The sequence below is a fragment of the Protopterus annectens genome, chromosome 4.part1, assembly GCF_019279795.1.
Source record: "Protopterus annectens isolate FY-2018-M chromosome 4.part1, PAN1.0, whole genome shotgun sequence".
Taxonomy (NCBI): Eukaryota; Metazoa; Chordata; order Ceratodontiformes; family Protopteridae; genus Protopterus; species Protopterus annectens.
Genome location: NC_056734.1, coordinates 192,815,646 through 192,835,747, shown reverse-complemented (window position 1 = coordinate 192,835,747; position 20,102 = coordinate 192,815,646). Strand labels below are relative to the sequence as shown.

The 20,102-nt window shown below is 37.4% G+C and overlaps 1 protein-coding gene across 1 annotated transcript in view; it reads right to left on the bottom strand.

Annotated features, from left to right (window-relative positions):
- Window positions 1-1,122: 1,122 nt before the first annotated feature.
- KLHL30 (kelch like family member 30) overlaps window positions 1,123-20,102 on the bottom strand; it is a 252,902-nt gene continuing 233,922 nt past the window's right edge. The window contains exons 7-8 of the mRNA XM_044070094.1: window positions 12,216-12,361; window positions 1,123-4,469 (exon numbers count right to left, since the gene is read on the bottom strand). Coding sequence (XP_043926029.1) covers window positions 4,221-4,469; window positions 12,216-12,361 — 395 coding nt within the window. The 3' untranslated portion in view covers window positions 1,123-4,220. The remainder of the gene's footprint in view (window positions 4,470-12,215; window positions 12,362-20,102) is intronic.

The window sequence follows — 20,102 nt, the reverse complement described above, 5'->3', positions numbered from 1 at the left end:
GGACATCAGTGTGCCTGACTATAGAGTCACCTATGACTAAAGTGTTGGGTACATTGTCTTGCCTTCGGGTCTGTTGTTGGGTGGCACACTGGTGTTGTGAGCTATTTATCACTTTGGTTGTGACTGGTGTTTGTTTGCATTTCAGCTTCGGAGGTCCTTGTTGCTTGGGCAGGTTAATGTTAAGGACCTCCGCATATGTGGGTTTAGTGTTGCTATGTGTGGGTGTTGATGGTGTGGGTTTTGAAGGGCTATGTGCTGCTTGAGGTGTAGTGCAGGTGTTAACCTTCTCCTCTTGACTGTCTAGCACAATCTTGGCTGGAGTAAGCTTTGCTTCCAATTTGGCTATGTAAGTGCATCCCTTGAAGGTTGTAGTGTTGGGTGGTAGGAGGAGAGGGTTGTCTGTGTACATGAGGCAGTTGCTGCATTGCCCCAGTATGCCTAGATATGCCAGGTGGACAGGAGAAATCACCAGAAGCTGACCCTTGGACACGCCTGTTTAGGTGCTTTTTGTAAAGTACTGTTTTCCCTTACCTTTGCAAGGTACTTTGCAATTATAGACTGCTTAGTGCCTACGATTAATTTCTCCTTATTGACAAGGACAGTTGAGTGCGTGTATCAGTTTAAGGCTTCCTAGTGCTTTCCAGCAGGTTCTAGAGCAAGTGCTAGTCACAGGGGTTCAGATTTTAGTGCTACTACTGAGAAACCAGTTAGTTGTAAGAGAAAATTTGACGAGCAAACTTTCTGGCACCTGGAATAGTTTAACCGTAGCCCTGCGGTGCTGCATGATGTGAAAAATGCGTAAACACACGTGTTTTTAAGCCAGAAAGTCATGTGGATGCACGAGGTCATGTATTTAACAGATGATCAATGAGATACATATGTGGTAGCAGGAAATTAATAGTTTCAGAGGTTAATACTAGGCTAGCTGCCCTTGCAGGCCATTTTAACCCTAGGCAATTTCCCTTTTGGTTCTTGAATTAACCTATCCTGTTTGATGTTAGACTAGCCTTACCCATTCCATGGCTGACAATTATATATTACCCTAATAACAGTAACTGGGATCATAACATAGATAATCTGGGGAGACCCATGCATAGGATAAAGCATTTAGGAGCTGCCTCTGTCCATTAGTAGTAAAGGGTGAAGTCCTGGGGTAAATTTTCTATTTCTCATCCAAGTTGTACTTGAATATGGATAAGGATGACCTTTATTTTACAAGGATGGCGAGTCTGTTTCAGAGCAGTGATACCCTCTGCAAGATGTATGTACCCCTCCAAATTATTCTGTTAATGTTGCAGAAGATAATTAGCTCCCTGGACAGAGTACTTCTGATGGTATTTGACTTGTTGAAGCAGTAGAGGTAGTTTTTTTTACATTGTTATTCTACCAGACTGGTAGAGATGGAGAAGCTGTTCTTTTGCATCTGTTTAATTTATATACCAATGTATAGTCATGGAACTTTTCCAGTGACCATGATTGTGCAACAATAACTCAGAAGTAACCCACACAGTACTGGTAGCCATAGAAAAAGTTTTAATATTGGTGTGAGTGTGACAGTGACTGGCAGCACTGATGGAGCCTTCTGCCTATTACCAGGCCCTAGGCGGTTGCCTAGGGAAGATAGCGCTAAATGTTTCTCTGCTGCCATTGTGGTTTCTGTGGGTCTGCCAGCAATGGTTTCAAGTATATGGGCTTTTGTTGTGTGACTGTCAAGTTAGTATGTATACATACGTACATATAGATAAGGAGTTTTGGAGGAGGAGGGGCCTATGTTTCCACAAAAAATACTTTGTTTTTTTAAACTGAAACTTCTACTAGTTTGTTTTGTCCAGTTCTTGCTTCAGTGAAAGACTATAAACTATAGGAGAAGCATCCATATCTTTTGCTATTTTCATGATACATGACTATGTAATCACCATCAGACAGAATAGTGGGCATGTTTTTGTATATCCACAACTTTACTCGCATACTTTGTTTTTCCTAATTTTGGAAACCCATTGTGTAGTTATACTGTGAGCAGAAAGGCCTAATACTTAATACCAAACATTTACAAATACTATTATTTAAAGTAAATATGCAATAGTTGCTACACAAGTGAGCATTTTCATTTGTGAAGTCATTATATTTACAATAATCTCTATCTTGTGCCAAAAAACATTTGTAACAATTTCATAATTGTCTTCAACTTCCTGTTTTATTTTAATATATTTAATTCTTTGGGTATTGTAATGAAAAAAGAAAATTTTGTACAATGTAAGTAATTCAGTTTTCTAATGGATGATTTTAAATGCATATCTTTTAACTATGAGACCCAATTTCTCTGCTTCACAACGCTATAGAAAAAGAATGACACAAGGCAAACCTCTTTGAGAAATTCCATAAAATTCTTGCCCTAAAGAGCCTGGGCAGGTTTCCAGATCCTTCAATTTAAATAAGCATCTGGAATTTTATTAAGTACACTAGCAAAGCTGTCTTACTTTTTAAATTCTTACTTCTGTTTAAAAAAGACACTACTCTCAACAAAATAATGCTTTAACATCTTTCCACATCTCTTAGATATTCTTTTGTCTCTCATTTTATCCCATTTAGTGCAACCTGCCTGCAATATTGACTTCACCCTGTAAACACATTTAGGTAGTTACTGCAACAAAACACAGTTTCACATACGCTGGTCACTTATGAGAGGCAAAGATGCCATACCCCACATACAAGACATAATACTACATATACCCCATAACACTAAACCTAAACCTAACACAGATTACAAACATAAAGCTAAGACTAGTCTCACATCTAACTCCATTACTAATTATAACCCTGTCCTTCAACTTAAATCCTCAGCACTACACCGAATGGTAACAGAACCAAACTTAACCACAACTCTAATTCTAAAGTGACCAAATTATTCAAGTGCTACTGCAGTCACTATTAGCCAAAAGCATTTTATTCAAAGTAAATTTTTGGTAAATGGCACTTCATTAGCAAACAACATTCATGCCAATCACTTTTGTCCAAAAAGAGTTGACTAGACTACATGAATACAAAGATCTGATTCCCTTGAGAAGAAACAAATATAAGAATGCCTTATTTCATTTACACCAACTATAATTCTATTTGTAAACTCAGCATTTTGTTTTACCATTCTTACTGCATGTATTTTAAAATGTGCTAGACAAGAAAGATTTTCTTATTTATTGCAACTCAGAGGATTGTGCATTTGTGCAGCTCTTTTTCCCTCGTTCTGTCAACCATCAACCCCCTTCCAGACAATCAGCCCATTTGATCCCATCAACAGGCAAGGGTTGACTAGGAGGTACTACCATTTACACAGTCATCAGAGTTGTTGCATTTTTTCTTAATTTCTCCCCAGCCATGAGTTATGCACATTCCGCTAGGCACTAGAGAGAGGAGTGTGATGGGCTCTCTGCAGAGATGTCTCTCACTTCCGGGAAACCCTAGCAGCCCTGCTCCTTTATGGAAAGCATGAGCAGTGGTCTCCACCAGAAGGATCACCCAGTGTGCCCACAAACGCATGTAAGCTCCCCCCCCCCAGAACAGGTAAGCTGCCATTTGCCCCTTCACTCCTCCCACTCCCTGTCATGCTCCTCCAGTACTAGGGCCGCTAATCAAACCCTGGTCACCTGAAACGCAGCAAGTGCTCGTCCCTCTTACCGCACAGCCCGGCTCAAAACATTATACATTTGCTTTTCTCACACTTTATTGTTGCTGTATTTGTGAAGTTGTTGCCTGCTTCATACTAACAAAGTCAAAACCAGTCACTCTAAGGCAACTTAAATAAGTAAACATCATTCTGATGCAAATATTTTGCAAAGGCTACATTGTGCCAAACACTGAAAAAGACAACCTAAAAAACAAATGTAAAACATATAGTTAATTAACAGCAAAATGTCAGCATGAAGTATGAGAAAACAATTCTAAAATGCACATCTACTAAGTAACTAAAACATGTTAAATATATCCTAAATTAACCATAAAGTGTCAGAATGAAGTATGTGAAAGTAATTCTAAAATGTACATCTGCTAAGTAACTCATAAAATGACCACTCTGTTTGGATATCTTCTAAGAAGTAATTATTGTTGAAATTAATTTGGCATATGAAATTCATCAACTCAGTCATTACTTCTGATTGGATATAAGGTGGGTAAAAAAATGAAGCCTTTTGTAAAAAAAAACCTTGTTGGTTAAACTGCCAGCCCTGCTATGTTTCATTCTCGGGAAACGATTCACCCCATTTTGAGGTATCAATGAATACAGAGCATGGACCATGGTAGAACCAGAGTCGAGGCAACTCCCCTTCTACAATCCATGTGTCCCTGGCACAGTCATACACCTCCACCTCAACTCGATAGTCCCCTTCCATGCCTTTCCAGTGGCCACCAGTTACATAGATCTTGCCACCAATCACTGCCATCCCACCATTTTCGTGGAGCATCTGCAGAAGCTGTACCTGTGAGTAAAACCAAAAAACATCATCATGTTAAAGATGGTTAAATGCTTTCATTTTAAGAGATGACCATTATATATTGCTTAGAATAAAACAGTGATTTGTCAAAATTACATCTATTTGAAAATACCATTTTTGAAAACAATTCATACTCAGTAGGGGAGAGAGATCCCTGAATTCCCCACTTGGGGAGGTTATGACCCCTGTAAGTTTATATAGTAGATGTAAAGCCATTATGCCTAATGATAATTTTTTTTCTAATTTTAGGAAGGGGAGTAGAGAAAGTGAATTTGGTTTATGTAATTCTTCCTACCTACCTAACACACTTGTACTTCAGAAAATGTTTTCAAATTTAAATAGAACTCTTGTAGCTTTGTCAAATACAAACTTTGATTGGCCATATTCAGCAAACTGGAATATAAATGTACTGTAATCAATAACTGGCCTACTCTAGTTTAGAGGTATGGAGACCTATATGGTACTGGTTCTAACATTCAGTGCTTAGAAATAAAATATGTCAAGATCAGCTAGAAGTATGAGAAGTCCTCATAAATACATTTCTTCTAAACATATAGATAGTTTGCCATTTATCATTATGCTACTTACAGTTAATGGGCCTAATATTTAAAAGGTGCTTTTAGCCATTTTGGTGCATTCATTGGGTCTATATTATAAGATCTGTGGTTGAAAACATCGAAAACCATATGATTGACACTATATGGTCGATCTCTTCAAACATAGAACTTATAAAAAAACAACAAAAAAAATTAAAAGAAAAAAGTACCCTAATGGGTTTAAGCAGGGGGGCAAGCCCGCCCTGCATCCCCTGCTACTGAAATATACCAAATCTGAGACCACACTACATTGCAGTAAACAGAAATCTCCCCTTACGGAGATTTTCGTTTACACATTCGATGTGCACTTTCGCTATTCTCATGTCGACAATATCAGCTTCGATATTGTTGGCTTTTGAGAATATAATATAGACCTGCATTCATTCACTTGCTGATACCCACAGTATCATATTCAGGATCACTGGGGAGATGGAGCTCACTCTGCTAGGCAATATGTGTGTAAGGCAGAAAAAGCAATTCTGGAGATGATGCCAGTCCATAATAAGACAAATGGAATCATATATATATATATATATATATATATATATATATATATATATATATATATATATATATATATATATATATATATATATATATGTGTGTGTGTGTGTGGGTGGGTGGGGGGCAGAAGCTGTGTTGTGTGGGGGAATAGAGGTTCTTCCTGTGGCTGCAGGAGATAGTTTAGAAATTATTTTCTAAGATACTTTCCAAGAATTTTGGAAGGGGGATAAAATTGCTCTTGGTCTAATGTTAGTGATGTCTGTTGAATTTGCTCCTTTGTGTATAGGAAAAATATGTGATTTTTCCCATTGAGGGAAAGTGGGATTCCTGGACTGACCTATTTATAAGAAGTGAGGCAAGACAGGCACTGCCACTGGCGACTATTTTAAGGTTCTCACTTGGAAGGTCATAAGCTGAAGAAGCACATGGTTTGAGTTTAAGAGTAGTTTTATATAAAATGTGGACACAAGTTTGAAGGTGAAAGTGGATATGATAACATGTGGCTGTTGAGTATGGTTAGGATTACATGGTGGGAAATCCTTGGTGTTGGATGCTACACTATCTATGAAATAAGAGCTGAATTCTACTGCAGTTTTGAGTGGTGAGTTATTGGGCGAGAGGTTAAGATTGAATTTTTAGCAGGGATTAAGATTTCTTTAATGGGTGACCATAATTTTTTAGGGTTGTGTTTACTGCTGTTCTGAATGTTGCCATAGTATAGTTTGTGCCTCATTTATTTGCTTTTTTTGTACAGGTATTCTGAAGTTTTTGAGATATTCTGATCTTTTATATTTTTGCCGTTCTTTCCATCCTTTTTCTCTATTCTGCATTAGCATTCGACTCTATTTTGATAGCCAAATTGCATTATTTGTTTTCAGTCTCTTACTTCTAGAAGGTGCAAGTATATTTAGGAATGTTTTGTAGAATTAATTTACAGCATCATCTAAGGGGAGGATTTTTCAGATGATAGATGATAGGGTAGTAATGAATACTTCTGGTTTAAACCTGGACTGGTTGGACGTTGTTTTATAAACAAGTGGATGTGCGAGATGTCTGGATATATATGGTTACTAAGAGAGTCTGACATTGTATCTGTGGCAGTGAATTTATTAGGGTCTGATACTAGGATCCAGTCTAATGGCAAGTTTATGACAAACACATTTCTATGACTTAAACAATGTAAAGATTACATTTGCAAACAGAACTGCTGCAAGACAATAAATTATGAATGCAGATCATATAAACATGAATAGTGTTAACTAAATTTCACCAGCCCTAGTATGTCAAGAGCTATAAATCCCAAAAATGACCAAAGTTTTTGTTCCATACAAAATAAACACTACAATGGTTTTCCACAAATAATGCTATAATGGATTGTATTGCTGAATGTATGTATGTATATATAAATGTATGAACATATATCAAATCAATAGCATATGGTAATGCCACCCAAAGTTTACAGTAAACAATATGCCCTATTTACAAATGTTATATGTTAGAAAATTCACAATAATGAAGAAGATTTTTCTAAAGAAGCGGATTGATTTACAGGTCAAACATCCAAATAGGAGATATAAGAATTCATTGATTCAGGAGGTACGTACATGAGCATGAGAAGTTGCCAAGGAAACGTTTGGAAATACAAGGACTGCTCTGTTAACAGTAAGAATACTGTTACACCTGTAAGGCTTACTAGAACATTCTGCAGTAACATATTTAAAGTTAAACAGGTTTTCTAAAACTTTTGGAGGATTTTTGAAGACTGACAAATTTTGGGTTCATTGATTTCCTAATAATGTTTATTTAACTTCAGACTGGGGCAAAGCCTGAGACAAAAGTCTGCATATAAAAATCATTTTAAACCACAGATTATACATGCCTGCTTGAGTTCCTCTGTGGAACATGCACACTGCACATACTTATAGGATATATGTAGGTGTTAGAAATTAAGGACTTTATACCATGCAGCATAGATCATGTAGCATCTTTAGTTAGATGTACATGCTGTGCTTTCTATGTAGGGGGAAACATCTTGCCAATTTAAACAAAGGTTTTCGCTCCATTTGAATGAGTCGCTGTGCAAACATTAAATAAACTTTTGCCAGTAACCATTTCATATGTCAGGACCCACTAGAGCGACTTCCGAAATATGAAGACTGAATGGTCAAAAGATTGGACTTAAATATACAAGTCTGAGATGCCATTTCTCTGAATATTCCTTTTTCTCAGAGGTATGGAGATCTTGAAGTTGGTATATATAACTTTGGGGGGTGGGGAGGTGCAGGGAACAGTCCCCCCCCAAAAGAAGTTTAAAGGAGAAGAGCAATTTTCAAAATTCCCTTTTCTCCTGTGTTTTCAGTCTTTTTTTTATAGCTTGTCTGCAACATTTCAGTAAGGAGCCTTTTTCCTCTATGGCTGTTCATAGAATCCCACTTTCCATATCTAATAAGTTAGATGAAGAAGAGACTAGAACACAAAAATAAAATAAAATTGATTTCAGCAAAACTCCAAAGAGGCTGGAACACTCAGAAATGAAAAAGAGTCTATGTAGATTATTAATTTGGGGTTATTATTTCCTCACAGGTTAGATGAGTTCCTGTAAATATTAGAAGTAGGGTTGAATGATTTTTATGCTTTTAACTGCTAAATGGCATGTAATGCACAATCTAACCACTAGACAGTACTATAAGCCATTGTACATATTTATACTAGATTATGTGTGTGTGTGTGTGTGTGTGTGTGTGTGTGTGTGTGTGTGTGTGTGTGTGTGTGTGTGTGTGTGTGTGTGTGTGCATATATGGCTCTACTTCAGTAGACTGACGTTTCACTTACCCGACTCCCACTTGGTCGAGACGAAAGGACCGACAAGTTCAGAAGACTGACATCCGGAACACTGACTTTTCACATGAGGTAAGTAACTGTTTGGCCATCCTGTAGAACTTTGACCCTTACTCCCCACAGTAGTGCGATCTTGAAGTTGGTATATTTAGTTGGGTGGTGGATTTACTTTTTTTCGTTTAGTTTTTTTATTTGGGATAGCTAAATGGTTACTTACCTCACGTGAAAAGTCGGTGTTCTGGATGTCGGTCTTATCAACTTGTCGGTCCTTTCATCTCAGCCAAGTGGGAGTCGGATAAGTGAAACGTCGGTCTACTGCAGTAGATTCATATATATATATATATATATATATATATATATATATATATATATATATATGTGTGTGTGTGTGTGTGTGTGTGTGTGTGTGTGTGTGTGTGTGTGTGTGTGTGTGTGTACCATACAGCAATGTATTTCATTATAGTGTTGTTTGTGAAAATCACGACCGTAGTTTTTTTGGGATGAAATAAATATCAGACATTTGCTCTTTTTTGGTCATTTTTGAATTTATTGTTCTTGACATGATGGGGCTGGTAAATTAAATTAATACTATTGATGTTTATATGAGCTGTGTCCATAACTGATGGTCTTGAAGCAGGACTCTCCTATTTTTTTCTAAATATAATCTGCATGTTGTTTAAATCATAACAGTGTTTTTGTTGCTTGCATGTTTGACACCATTTAAGCTATAAACAAAGTGCCTGGATTAGGTTCTGATTATATACTGAAGAAACTCCGCAGAAAGTGAATCCTGGTTTTCCTGTTAGTGGTGGTGGTGCCTTAATAAATGGATGAATTATGGTTTAAAGAAGGTGCTGCCTTCTCTTCTTAGACATATGTATATGTAGTTTCACTTCATAATCCGGAAATGCAGAAATCTCAAATTTCAGCATTCCGAGACCATGAAGCTGAAAATTCAGAATGCCGAAAAGTGCATAAGAGCAAATTTGAATATCTCGAATCCGCGCTTATGCATTTTCAGTACGTTGCGTGAAGTGTTTGACTGGTATGGTGTCTTAAACTGCAGATGAGTGAGTGTTTGTGTGTGGCTTTGTACGTTGTATGTGTGGGCAAGGATAGGAAGGTGTAAGCATGAGTGTGAGTGTTGGATTTGTTGGTGTTTGTGTGATGTGTATTTGTGTGCGAGCGAGTGTAGAATGCCATGGTGTGATGTTTTTTTTTTTTTCATTATGTGCAATCTCGGAGTTGGTATATATAAGTAGGGGGTTGCAGAGGGGGCTTGCCCCCCCTGCTTATATGTAGTGTAAGGTTGTGTGGTTTGTGTGCTGTGGGTGGAATGGTGTGTGTGTTATGTGGTGTATGTATGTTCATGATTGTGTGATTCGGTATTGTGAATTGTTCAGCTTCATAGCTTCGAAGTGCTGAAATTCGAGATTTCAGCATTTCAAGATTATGAAGTGAAACTATATATGTATATATTATCTGTATATATATATATATATATATATATATATATATATATATATATAGTTTATTCTCAGAAGGCTGTATACTAATGTAGGGTAAAAACTGATTCCCACTTTTAACTCTTTAATAATATTTGTAGTCGACTAATAAAGTAATGCCATACACAAATCAAATTATACACTGAGATTTTGACTACATACAGAAGCAGTACTGTGAAGTTTAAGTTCTATATGATGGCCCATTCCATGTTAAACAGCCTTGTCAATGAAGGTACTGTGAAGCTATTTCCTCTTTCTGAACTTAATGTGTAAAAGAACCCCCCTGCCACTGATAAACATCAGGATATCAAAGTGAAATAAAGAAATACTAAAATATGTAAATAAGCTCAACTTTCTAGTCATTTAGTTATTTACTTCCATGCTTTATCCCCATTGCCTTCTTGCAATCAGTTGGCAGATGTGTTTTTCACAGGCTAACAGCTGTCCCAATTCATTCATTTTCTGTGTGAGCTGAGATCTGATTTATACAAAATCAGCTTCATGCCTTTGATCATATGGTATGCATATAAGACTATACATGTGGTGTCACGTATAACCAAGAATCCTAAAGTTTCAGTTGATAAACTAGACCTTTCATGATGCATCATTTTAGAACTACTTTCAAATCTGAATTTTGGGTAGGTGGTTCTAGCAACCAAATAGATGAGTAGGAATCAAATCAACAGCTAATACTGGCTTATGCATCCTGGGGCAGAAGAGATAGTTGTGGTTTGGGCCTGCTGCAGTCACCACCAGAAAGCAGAAGCTTGCATGTGATGAAATGTAACAAAAGAGTGGGATTAGAGTAATCACACTATATACAGTAGCCTTCACTAATGTGTGAGTGGGAGCTTGTGCACATAAGTGGAAGGCATTTTAAACCCTCACAATATAAGTGCTCCTGTCAGCCACTTAAGGGGTAGGGAGAGGTATAGTAAACATTTTCTTCATTAATAAGATCACTATGGCAGGATGGCTTGTGATAGCTACAATATTGTCAGGTATTCTTCATCCTGCAGATAATTAGAGACTATCCTTAAAAGACAATAGCCTTGGTTAGCTTGGGCAAATAACCCTGGTTAGCTTGGGGAAAGGAGGGGAGGTGAAGCCTGACTCTAAAGACATTGAAATAAGGGTCACACTTTGCCAGTCAGGATCAGAGGATGTGTGGGAATTTAATGGAACAAAGCACGCTGCATTGCTGCATGCCAGGATGGCATTTATTTAGTTGCTCTTGCCCATACCTCTCAGCTGTCCCTTATATTGCAGAATGCCCCTAATTTTGCATCCTATCATTTGCTCTGTACCTTATAAAATTGTTGATTCTCTGGTAAATCAGTTGTTATATAATCTCAATAAGATAGGATGTGTAACTCCCCCTGCACCCCAACCCCCTGCTACTAATATACACTAACTCTGAGATTGCATAACAGTGGTGAATAAGGAAATCTTCTTACCCCACCATTATGATCTCACCCCAAATACAATAAATTCACCCTGAACCCAAATCCCACACACACAAACACACATGCATGCATTCACATAAATGCATACACTCACACGCATGCACACATTCAAACACACACTCAAACCAACATACACAAGTGCTGTTTTTAATGCATTGTACAAACACTGGCTATGTAAGTTCAATGAAATGATGAATCCGCTAAAACTAGACAATCTCACTTTCGCTCAAATGAACAGCACCCTTCCAAAAATACCCACAGTGTGGAGCATGGTTTTGCATATGGAAATAAACACAAATACCTGATATGAAACAGGAAACTATAAGGAGTCTGTAACAAATGTTGGCAACTCATGTATTATCCTGGTTCTGTAACTTGGTGATTTAGCCATAAAGTTGCATGAGTATGTCTTCTGTGTGGACTGTATAATGCAATGATTATTTTCAAAGTAGGAGACAGTATTTATGAAACTACTTATTAAATGCTTCCTTATGTTGCTTGGTTCTTCACTTTGGCTCCTAATTGGATGCCTTTGGTGCAGAGTCTGCTTGATTTACATGTATCTCTATGGGTTTCTTCAAGGCTTTCTCATTTCCTCCTACATTGCAAAGACATGATGTGACTGACTTTGAGATTCTGCAAATTTCCCATTAATGTGTGTGAACGATGTGCCAGTGAGTGTGTCCTTTGACGGACTGGATATTTCTCCATGTCTTTTTCTTTGCTTTGAGCCTATTGCCTGCCCATGGACTAGAATGAATGATTCAGTAATGCAAGACGGCAGAAAGCAGAGTAAAACTATTTGAAGTAATTCTTTCTCACCTTGTGCCACATGTTAGCATCTGGGTCATACATGTAGACCTTCTTTGTGTTGTCTCCAATCAAGTAGACGACTCCATCCACAGAGACACACCTTGGAGAGGACAAATACTTTGGCATAAAAGGAGAGGCTATAAGACTCCAGCTATCTGGCAGAGACAGAAATGGAGAAAAAATGTTTTGTATCAAGGAATACCTCTATTAATGAACAAATTTTATCTATAGCCATCAATGAAAGTGCATAATGTCTGCAGCTGGACGCATGAAACTGCTGCAAAACAGAAAAAGCAGATGCCATTTATTTAGCATATATACTATAAACTTCTAAAGCATCTTGTAATGTACTGCCCATGCATGTGTACACGTTTCCTGAATTATCCTTCTAAACAGTGAATGGAATAGACATGCTGCTAATGCTAAGAGACACTATCAACATTCTGCACAGCATAAATTAATATAAGGAAGTAAGAGAAAAATAACATTAACAGACTATAAAATTCTTGATATGATACAAATGCAGGAGTAAGAAGTACTCATGTTTGGCAGACCAGTTTCAGTGTAACATGCATAAACATGTCACAGGGATAAATAAGGCTGATAACGTCAAAGAGACAAGAACAGATTAGAATTAAAATGGGACTTATCCTTTCAGAGTTTTGCATAAAAAGAAGTAAAACTGTAATATACAGATGCAATAAATAGTGAAGAAATGTTTTACAGTATTATTATCAGACAATTAAAATGCATGTTAGACAGATAAAATAATCCAAACTATAATACATGGGACATGCTGATTATACTAGATAACCTTGTTATAGTAAAGTTAAATAACCTAGCTATAACAGGCAGGTTAAAATAAGTTTTTTTATGTATGACTCTCACTATTATATCTCAGCAAAACCTGCTATGACACACACATCGGAGTCCCCAATGAACTACAGGTGGAAATATCTAACATCTCTAAAGCTGTAACTTACCTTGCATTATCATACAAGTGGCACAGAGCAAACTGCACTTGAAACCTACATCTTCAAAAACTGTTAAGACACTTAACTATCCCAAATTTTCATGAATGCCCCTGATTTTCTGTTAAAGTTTGTTCTGTCCCTCTTAGAAGTTATGATTTTTATAGTAACACAGTAAGCTAACAGTAGGCTAATGGCAGGCTAACAGTAGGCTAATGGCAGGCTAACAGTAGGCTAATTGCAGGCTAACAGTAGGCTAGTGACAGGTTAACAGTAGGCTAACAGCAAACTAATGGTAGGCTAATGTCAGGCTAACATTAGGCTAACAGTAGGCTAATGACAGGCTAACACTAGGCTAACAGATGGCTAACATTAAGCTAACAGTAGGCTAATGGCAGGCTAACAGTAGGCTAAAAGTAGGCTAACAGCAGGCTAACAGTAGACTAACAATGAATAAATTCCATCACACATTATTCTTTCAGTCTTCTTATTCTTCAGAAAGTGAATATCAGTACAGATCAGCTTATTATATCAATTGTCTAAGTGGGTACAGTCAACATTTGAAAAGTGTCCATGTTTTTGCAACTTTGTAACTGATTATTTTTGACATTGTTCCTGATTCTAGATATAAGGGGGTGAAGAGCTATGCCTTCGACTGTCACACTTTTTTCTCTTTTCTTGTCTTTTTTGACTGATAGCCTATTATGTACAACTCCTTATGTATTGCAAAACATAATCAGATCTCCAAATTATAACTATTTATTGTGGGCTTTTGAAACATTTTTTACATCAGTTCCTCTAACACATCACAAGATGGAAATTATCAGAGCTCGACACATACTACAATATAAACTAAATGAAAACTCCACTCAAGCTAGAACTTCCACTGAGTGACCTTTCAAACCTCTTGTATCAGAGGCAGATGGGATATATGTACATGACCTTTTTGAACATCAGGTGTTTTAGCTATATGACAATTCTAAATGGCCATGTCTTATTTATCTTTTAGTCATTTCAATGGACAATTTCAGGCCAATGAAGCCAAACCCCAATAGCTATGGATATATATATTTCAGCCTTTTCATGCCTCTGACACAAGAAGTTTGAGAGGTCACTCAGTGGAAGTTCTAGCTTGGCTGGAGTTTTCATTTAGTTTTTACTGATTGTTTTTTCTGTGTGACCGTCTGACTATTTGTTTTAGTTTGTTACTTGGGCTATTTTGCTGACATGCTACAGTATGTAATACATGGCTTACCGACAGTCTAATAAGGGTAGGTTTACAATACAGCTTTTTTCTGCCTTGTTTTAACCATGGTTTATTGACACGATGTACACTTAAACTGTGAGCATCAGCAGTGTACTGCAATTGTGTTTTTAATTTTTTAACAACAGCCAATAATTGAGCTCAGGAAAGCCTTCTTTATTGTTCAATTAACCAACACTAGTAAAAGATTGGCTTCTCCATAACACTGTCCTTCTCAAATCAATGAAGTACCACAGACTCCTTGTTTAAAAGAGCACCAGAAATCATGTGACAACAATTAATCACCAAGATTGTAAAACAAGGTTTCAAAAGTTAAATGCATACATTTTGCGCAATGAGTATGGAAAAAAGAATAAAAATATTGCATGTTTAAAGAAAATAGCATAGCATCGCATGACATTACAGTTATAGGAATTACAAGGCAAGTAAAACAAGAGACCATTTAACTCACCAGTACTCACTCCAGAAGGGAAAATATGCCAGGCCACGGCTGGATCTGTGGGTACCCAGCCACATGTCGAGGTTCATCCTGAATGGGGGATTACTCTGTTTTATAAGTAAAGGTAATTTGTTCCACAGATGGAACAAACATTGAGTAATATAGCTCTGCTTCTAGAGTGTTTTATTGACATGCTGTTGGGGATTTTAATCCTTAATTTGAATACTGACGGCCCTGTTTGTCTTGTGGAAGTGCAACAGGTCAAGGAGGGTTGAGTTCTTAATAGCACAGCATGCAAGACATATATCTCCATGCATGAGTTTATAAGAGGCAGAGTATAGGAATAAGGTTTCAAGACTGACATGGTAACTAAGAATCTTTAAACTAGTAATAATTTTTAAATAGGAATCTCTGGTGCCTTTCCAGCTGTGAGATGTGCCTAAAAAGGTATATGCCAAAGGAGACTTTGTACTCTACGATTAGTCTAATTAAAGCTGAGTATAGAGAGATAATAATTTCTTTTGACCTGGATGAGGTGCTTTTAGAAATCAGTTGGTCTAGATAGAAGGACTTCCTGATTCCTGATACTACATGATGGACAAAAGCCAGGAGACTTGTAGTGCAAGGTGCTGAGATCCTTAACTGCTGTGCCAGTCTGGAGTAGCTGTATTTTAAATTGTGGATGAGAGTTGTTTGCTAAGTATGACCACGCTGTACTTTTTGCATTTACTTTGTGCCTTCTTCTGTAAACCATTGGATTGTATGGGTTGGATCTTGCTGCAGTGATACCATATCAAAGGCTGAACAAACAATAGTATCCACCTTAAAGTCACTGGAAAACTTAGCTGCAGGACTAGGTTAATAATCTGACTCTGCTGGTCATAGAAGTTTGCAACTGTCCACCCTCAAGTTGTATCCTCCCATGTATAGAAGGGTAAAGAAGGTTTGCCCTGGGATGACTTTGTAGGTATCTATCCTGCCATCAAAGTTTTATTTGACTAAAGTAATGGTGTTGTCTTGCTTAACATGCAGGGGTAATTTGTTCCAGAGTTGGGGTAAATGCTGGGTATTTTATTTATATGTTGGTGGAGATTTTGGCCCTGGCCTTGCTGAGATGAAGAAATCAAGGATGTTTGGGTCTCTAATGGCATGGAAAGCCAGACGTGGATCTACATGCAAAAGCCTGTAAGAGATGAGTATAGGGATAGGGCTTCAAGGATCTCATGGAGGCCCAGTGTATCTGTGTCAGTACTCTTCTTGTTAGAAATATCTGGGGGCTTTCTATTTGCCTGTTGTATCTGGATAGATAGAGATATGCCAAAGGGAGTATCATACTCTGTAATTAATATAACCAGAACTGTAAACAAAGGCTTAATAACTTCTTTTTATCTGGATCATATGCTTTTAGATATTAGTTGAGCTAAACAGAAGGATTTTCTGACTGCTGATGCTACGTGGTTGTTAAAGGAGGAAGCATTATTAGCCCAGCTACCAAGATCCCTAACTTCCTTCTTAGTTTGAATTAGGGTGTTTGCTACATTCTACACTTAAGAAGAAATCTGCCAAATGTCTCAGTACTGCACTTTTGCACTTAATTGTAAGCCAGTATCTACACACCAATGGTTAGTGCAGGTCAGCTTTTGCTGCAATAATTGAAATCAGAGGGATGTCTGTGAGTGATACCCAGCTTACAGTCATTACCAAACTTAATTAGCCATGTCTGGTTCTGTGGTTTCAGTGTCAGAGAAGTATATGCCAAAAAGTTGGGTCCTAGCACCGAGCACTGAGGTACACCCCTAGTTACCTTTGTCTTTTCTGAAAAGGCACCTGCTACCTTAACAATGTGGGTTCTGTCTTTCAGCCAGCTTGCTATCCACCTTTTCCATGTAAGGGTATACATTTAGGGCTCTTAGCTTACTTAAAATACCACTGTGGTAGATGGTGTCAAATGCCTTAGTAAATCCAGATAGGCTGCATGCACAGGACAACTACTATCCATTGTCTCTGTGACTTCCTGAAAGACGTTTACTAAATTGGGTGGTCATGGTCTCCCCTTGAACAAAGCAAACTGTTGGTGGTTAAGCTGGATGAGGCTTTTGATATCATTGCTTATGAAATAAGATATGATATGTTCCACAGCCTTGGAGATTAGACTAGTCAGTCTAATGGGTCTATAATTCCTGGAGTCTGCAGTAGGACCACCTTTGTAAAGGGTCATCCCAACAGCACTTCTTGTTTCCAGGATGCACCCTGTTCTAAGCTTAGTTTAACAAGTTCAGGGAAGGTTCTACCCACACACTTCTGGCACTATTTACTAGGCATTCGAGTAAGTTATTTGGGCCCATGGAAGTAGTATTTTTTGTTTCAAAGACCAGAGTTAGAATATGTTCCTTTATGATCTTAGGAGGTATGATAAATTCACAACTTGTAAAGTTTTGATGACTGTTTCTGAGGTAAAGTTGGTACTGAATCTATCTTGTGGTATATTAGTTATGTCTTTTGGGTTAGCATACATAGTGCCATTTTAGATCAGTTTAGTGCACTGCTGAGTGTTAATTTCCTGATGTAACTAAAAAGGATGTACAGTGATCAATGGTTTCTGATGCTAGTTTTAGATTGTACTTAGTCTTCCTGGTGGTAGCTTTTAGTTTATTGCTAATCTTTTAAATACAGATTTTTGATAATGGGAGTTTTAGGATTGGTTGTAGGAGTTTAGAAGTGTTTTTTATCTTGTTACAGAGCTTATTTATAGTGGTGGAATACCAGGGTGGCTTGTTGTTAAATTTCCCATTATATTTGGTTCTGATAGGAGCAGCTGAATCTTAACACTTAAGTGAAAACAGAACTCTATTACATAAGCAGCAGTTGAGGTTGCATTGGAACTGGAGATATTACAAGTATATTTCAAGAGAGCATCATAAAATTGAAGTAGGTTTGTACATGTGAAATCCTTAAACTCAGATGTGTTGATTTTGGGGGCATTTGAGATTTTAAAAGAAAAGGCGACAAATTTGTGGTCAGATTTAACCAGAAATGGAGATACTAAAGGAATAATGTACATGCGGCCTTTTTAGCAAAGACAAGGTCTAGAATGTTCTGCCCCTTTCTGGCTGATTTACTATTTGTTCTTGGGAATTTCTATTTATTATATCTAGGAATATCTGAGCATGCCTGAATTCAGAGGTATAGGCGCACCAGGTTATCACAGGCTAGTTGAAATCAGTCATCAAAAATTTTTTTTTTCATTATGGGTAGTTTGGTGAGTGCATTAAGGAATATTCTGTGATCCTCTGGGAATCCTGGCATCAGACAGAAAACTAACTGTAATCCTGTCCTTGTCCAGCCTCAAAAATATGGAATCAAGGTACCCAACAAGAGAGTCACTATTACTAGGTTATTTCTTTTTCTGATCATGAAATTTGTTGTAATAGATGGTCTACTTGCTATAACATGGTGACTGTTTACTATGTGTTGGAAGAGTGAAATAGTGTTTGTGAATTTCTGATAAGATTTTTTTCCTTCTAGTCCTGGGAGGCTTGGGGAGACACTTCTTGACAGTTTCAGAAAATTAGTTTCATATCTTTTTGTCAAGGTGTGGGTAGTAGTGTGTGTGGTACTCACAGACAACCTTGTTTGGTGGAAGGGTAGCCTTTAGATACATACACTTCTCACAAACTGAATCATTTGTGTGTCAAGTAATAGTGCATTGTCTGTCAGCATTTGCCAGTTTCTACACTGCCTAAGAACACCGAGTGCTATGAGGCATGCAAAAGAGGTGCTAAATGCACCGAAGAATACAGTTAGTTGCTTGGCATAAATGCAATGTCTATGTAAAAGGGAGAATATGGTGGAGTGACAGTAATAATACAGAACAATTCACAGAGAGCTGCAACTCACAGCACAGTTAGTATCAGTAGGATAATAACAAAGAATAGCTAACTTGTGCCATGTGGCTTGCAGAGCAGTTAGGGGAGAACAAGTGTGACAATAGACCAATACTAAATTTATAAATAATGTACATAAACAAGTAGTATATAAGCACATGTTTCAAATCAAATAACTTGTGTCTATACAGTGTGTGTTGTATCCCCACGACGTAAAGCAGAGCACCTCACAAACATGCCCAATTTACAGCTAGACAGAAAACAGCTGAAAAATCTCAAAAGACCACACTGGTCAATCCCAACAACACACTTTAAAGGTTCTAAATCAATCACAAGCATAGAAACAGCCCAGTAACCTCTTCTCTCACTAGAGTAAAGCCAGCAAAGATTTGTCAATAATATTACTTAAAAGAACAAAAACAAAAACAGAGAACAGACATCAGTGTCTTAAGTAAAAATAAGAAAATCACTTATCCCAAATATTATGGAAATGGGTAGTGCAGTCAACTCTGGCAAATCAGGTCAAAATCAATGACTTTCAGCTTGATGTGTAGCAGCTCCTAGGAAGTGGGCATCGAACCAGGACACTTGATTCCATTACAACAGCCATTATCCATGCTTCAGGGACATACCTTGCTGCTAAGCTTAAACTGAACAAGTTCACGAGGGGTTCCACAAGGGCATGTTTGATGCTCTTAATTAGGTACCAAGGTAAACGTTTGTCCCATGGAAGTGATACTTTTAGTTTAGAGACTGCAGTTAGAAAATTGCCTTGCTGATGCTGGGAGATGTAAAGGACTCACAATTTTAAAGAACTTCAGTGACTACTTCTGAGGTGAAATTAGTGCTACATTTGTTTGCATGTATATTAGCTATACTTTTCGAAGCAGAGTGGGAATGCTATTATGGAATAGTTCAGAACACCGATGGGTGTTTTTCCCTTCAAATTCTCTTGCAGTTAATGAATGTTTTAAAAGGCTTCAGACACAGGTTTCAGTTAATGTTTACAATGATCATTCTGACAGTAGTTTTTAGTTCTTTCCTGATCTTCTTGATGATCTTTGACTTGATGTGGATAAACTTAGATTTATTATAGGTCTTTAGAAGTTTTTTTTTCTTTTATTATAGAACTTAGCTCTACTGGTGGGCCGCAAAGATGGTTTATTTTTAAATTTCCAATTATATTATACTTTTAGTGAGAGAAGACATCAGTAAATAAATAGCAGCTGAAGTTGCAGAAGGACATTTGATATTGTAAGAAGCTCATCAGAGACTGAATAAGTTTGTTTGAAGTCCTTAAATTAAGACATAGTCACTGCAAGGGTGTTTGAATCTTTA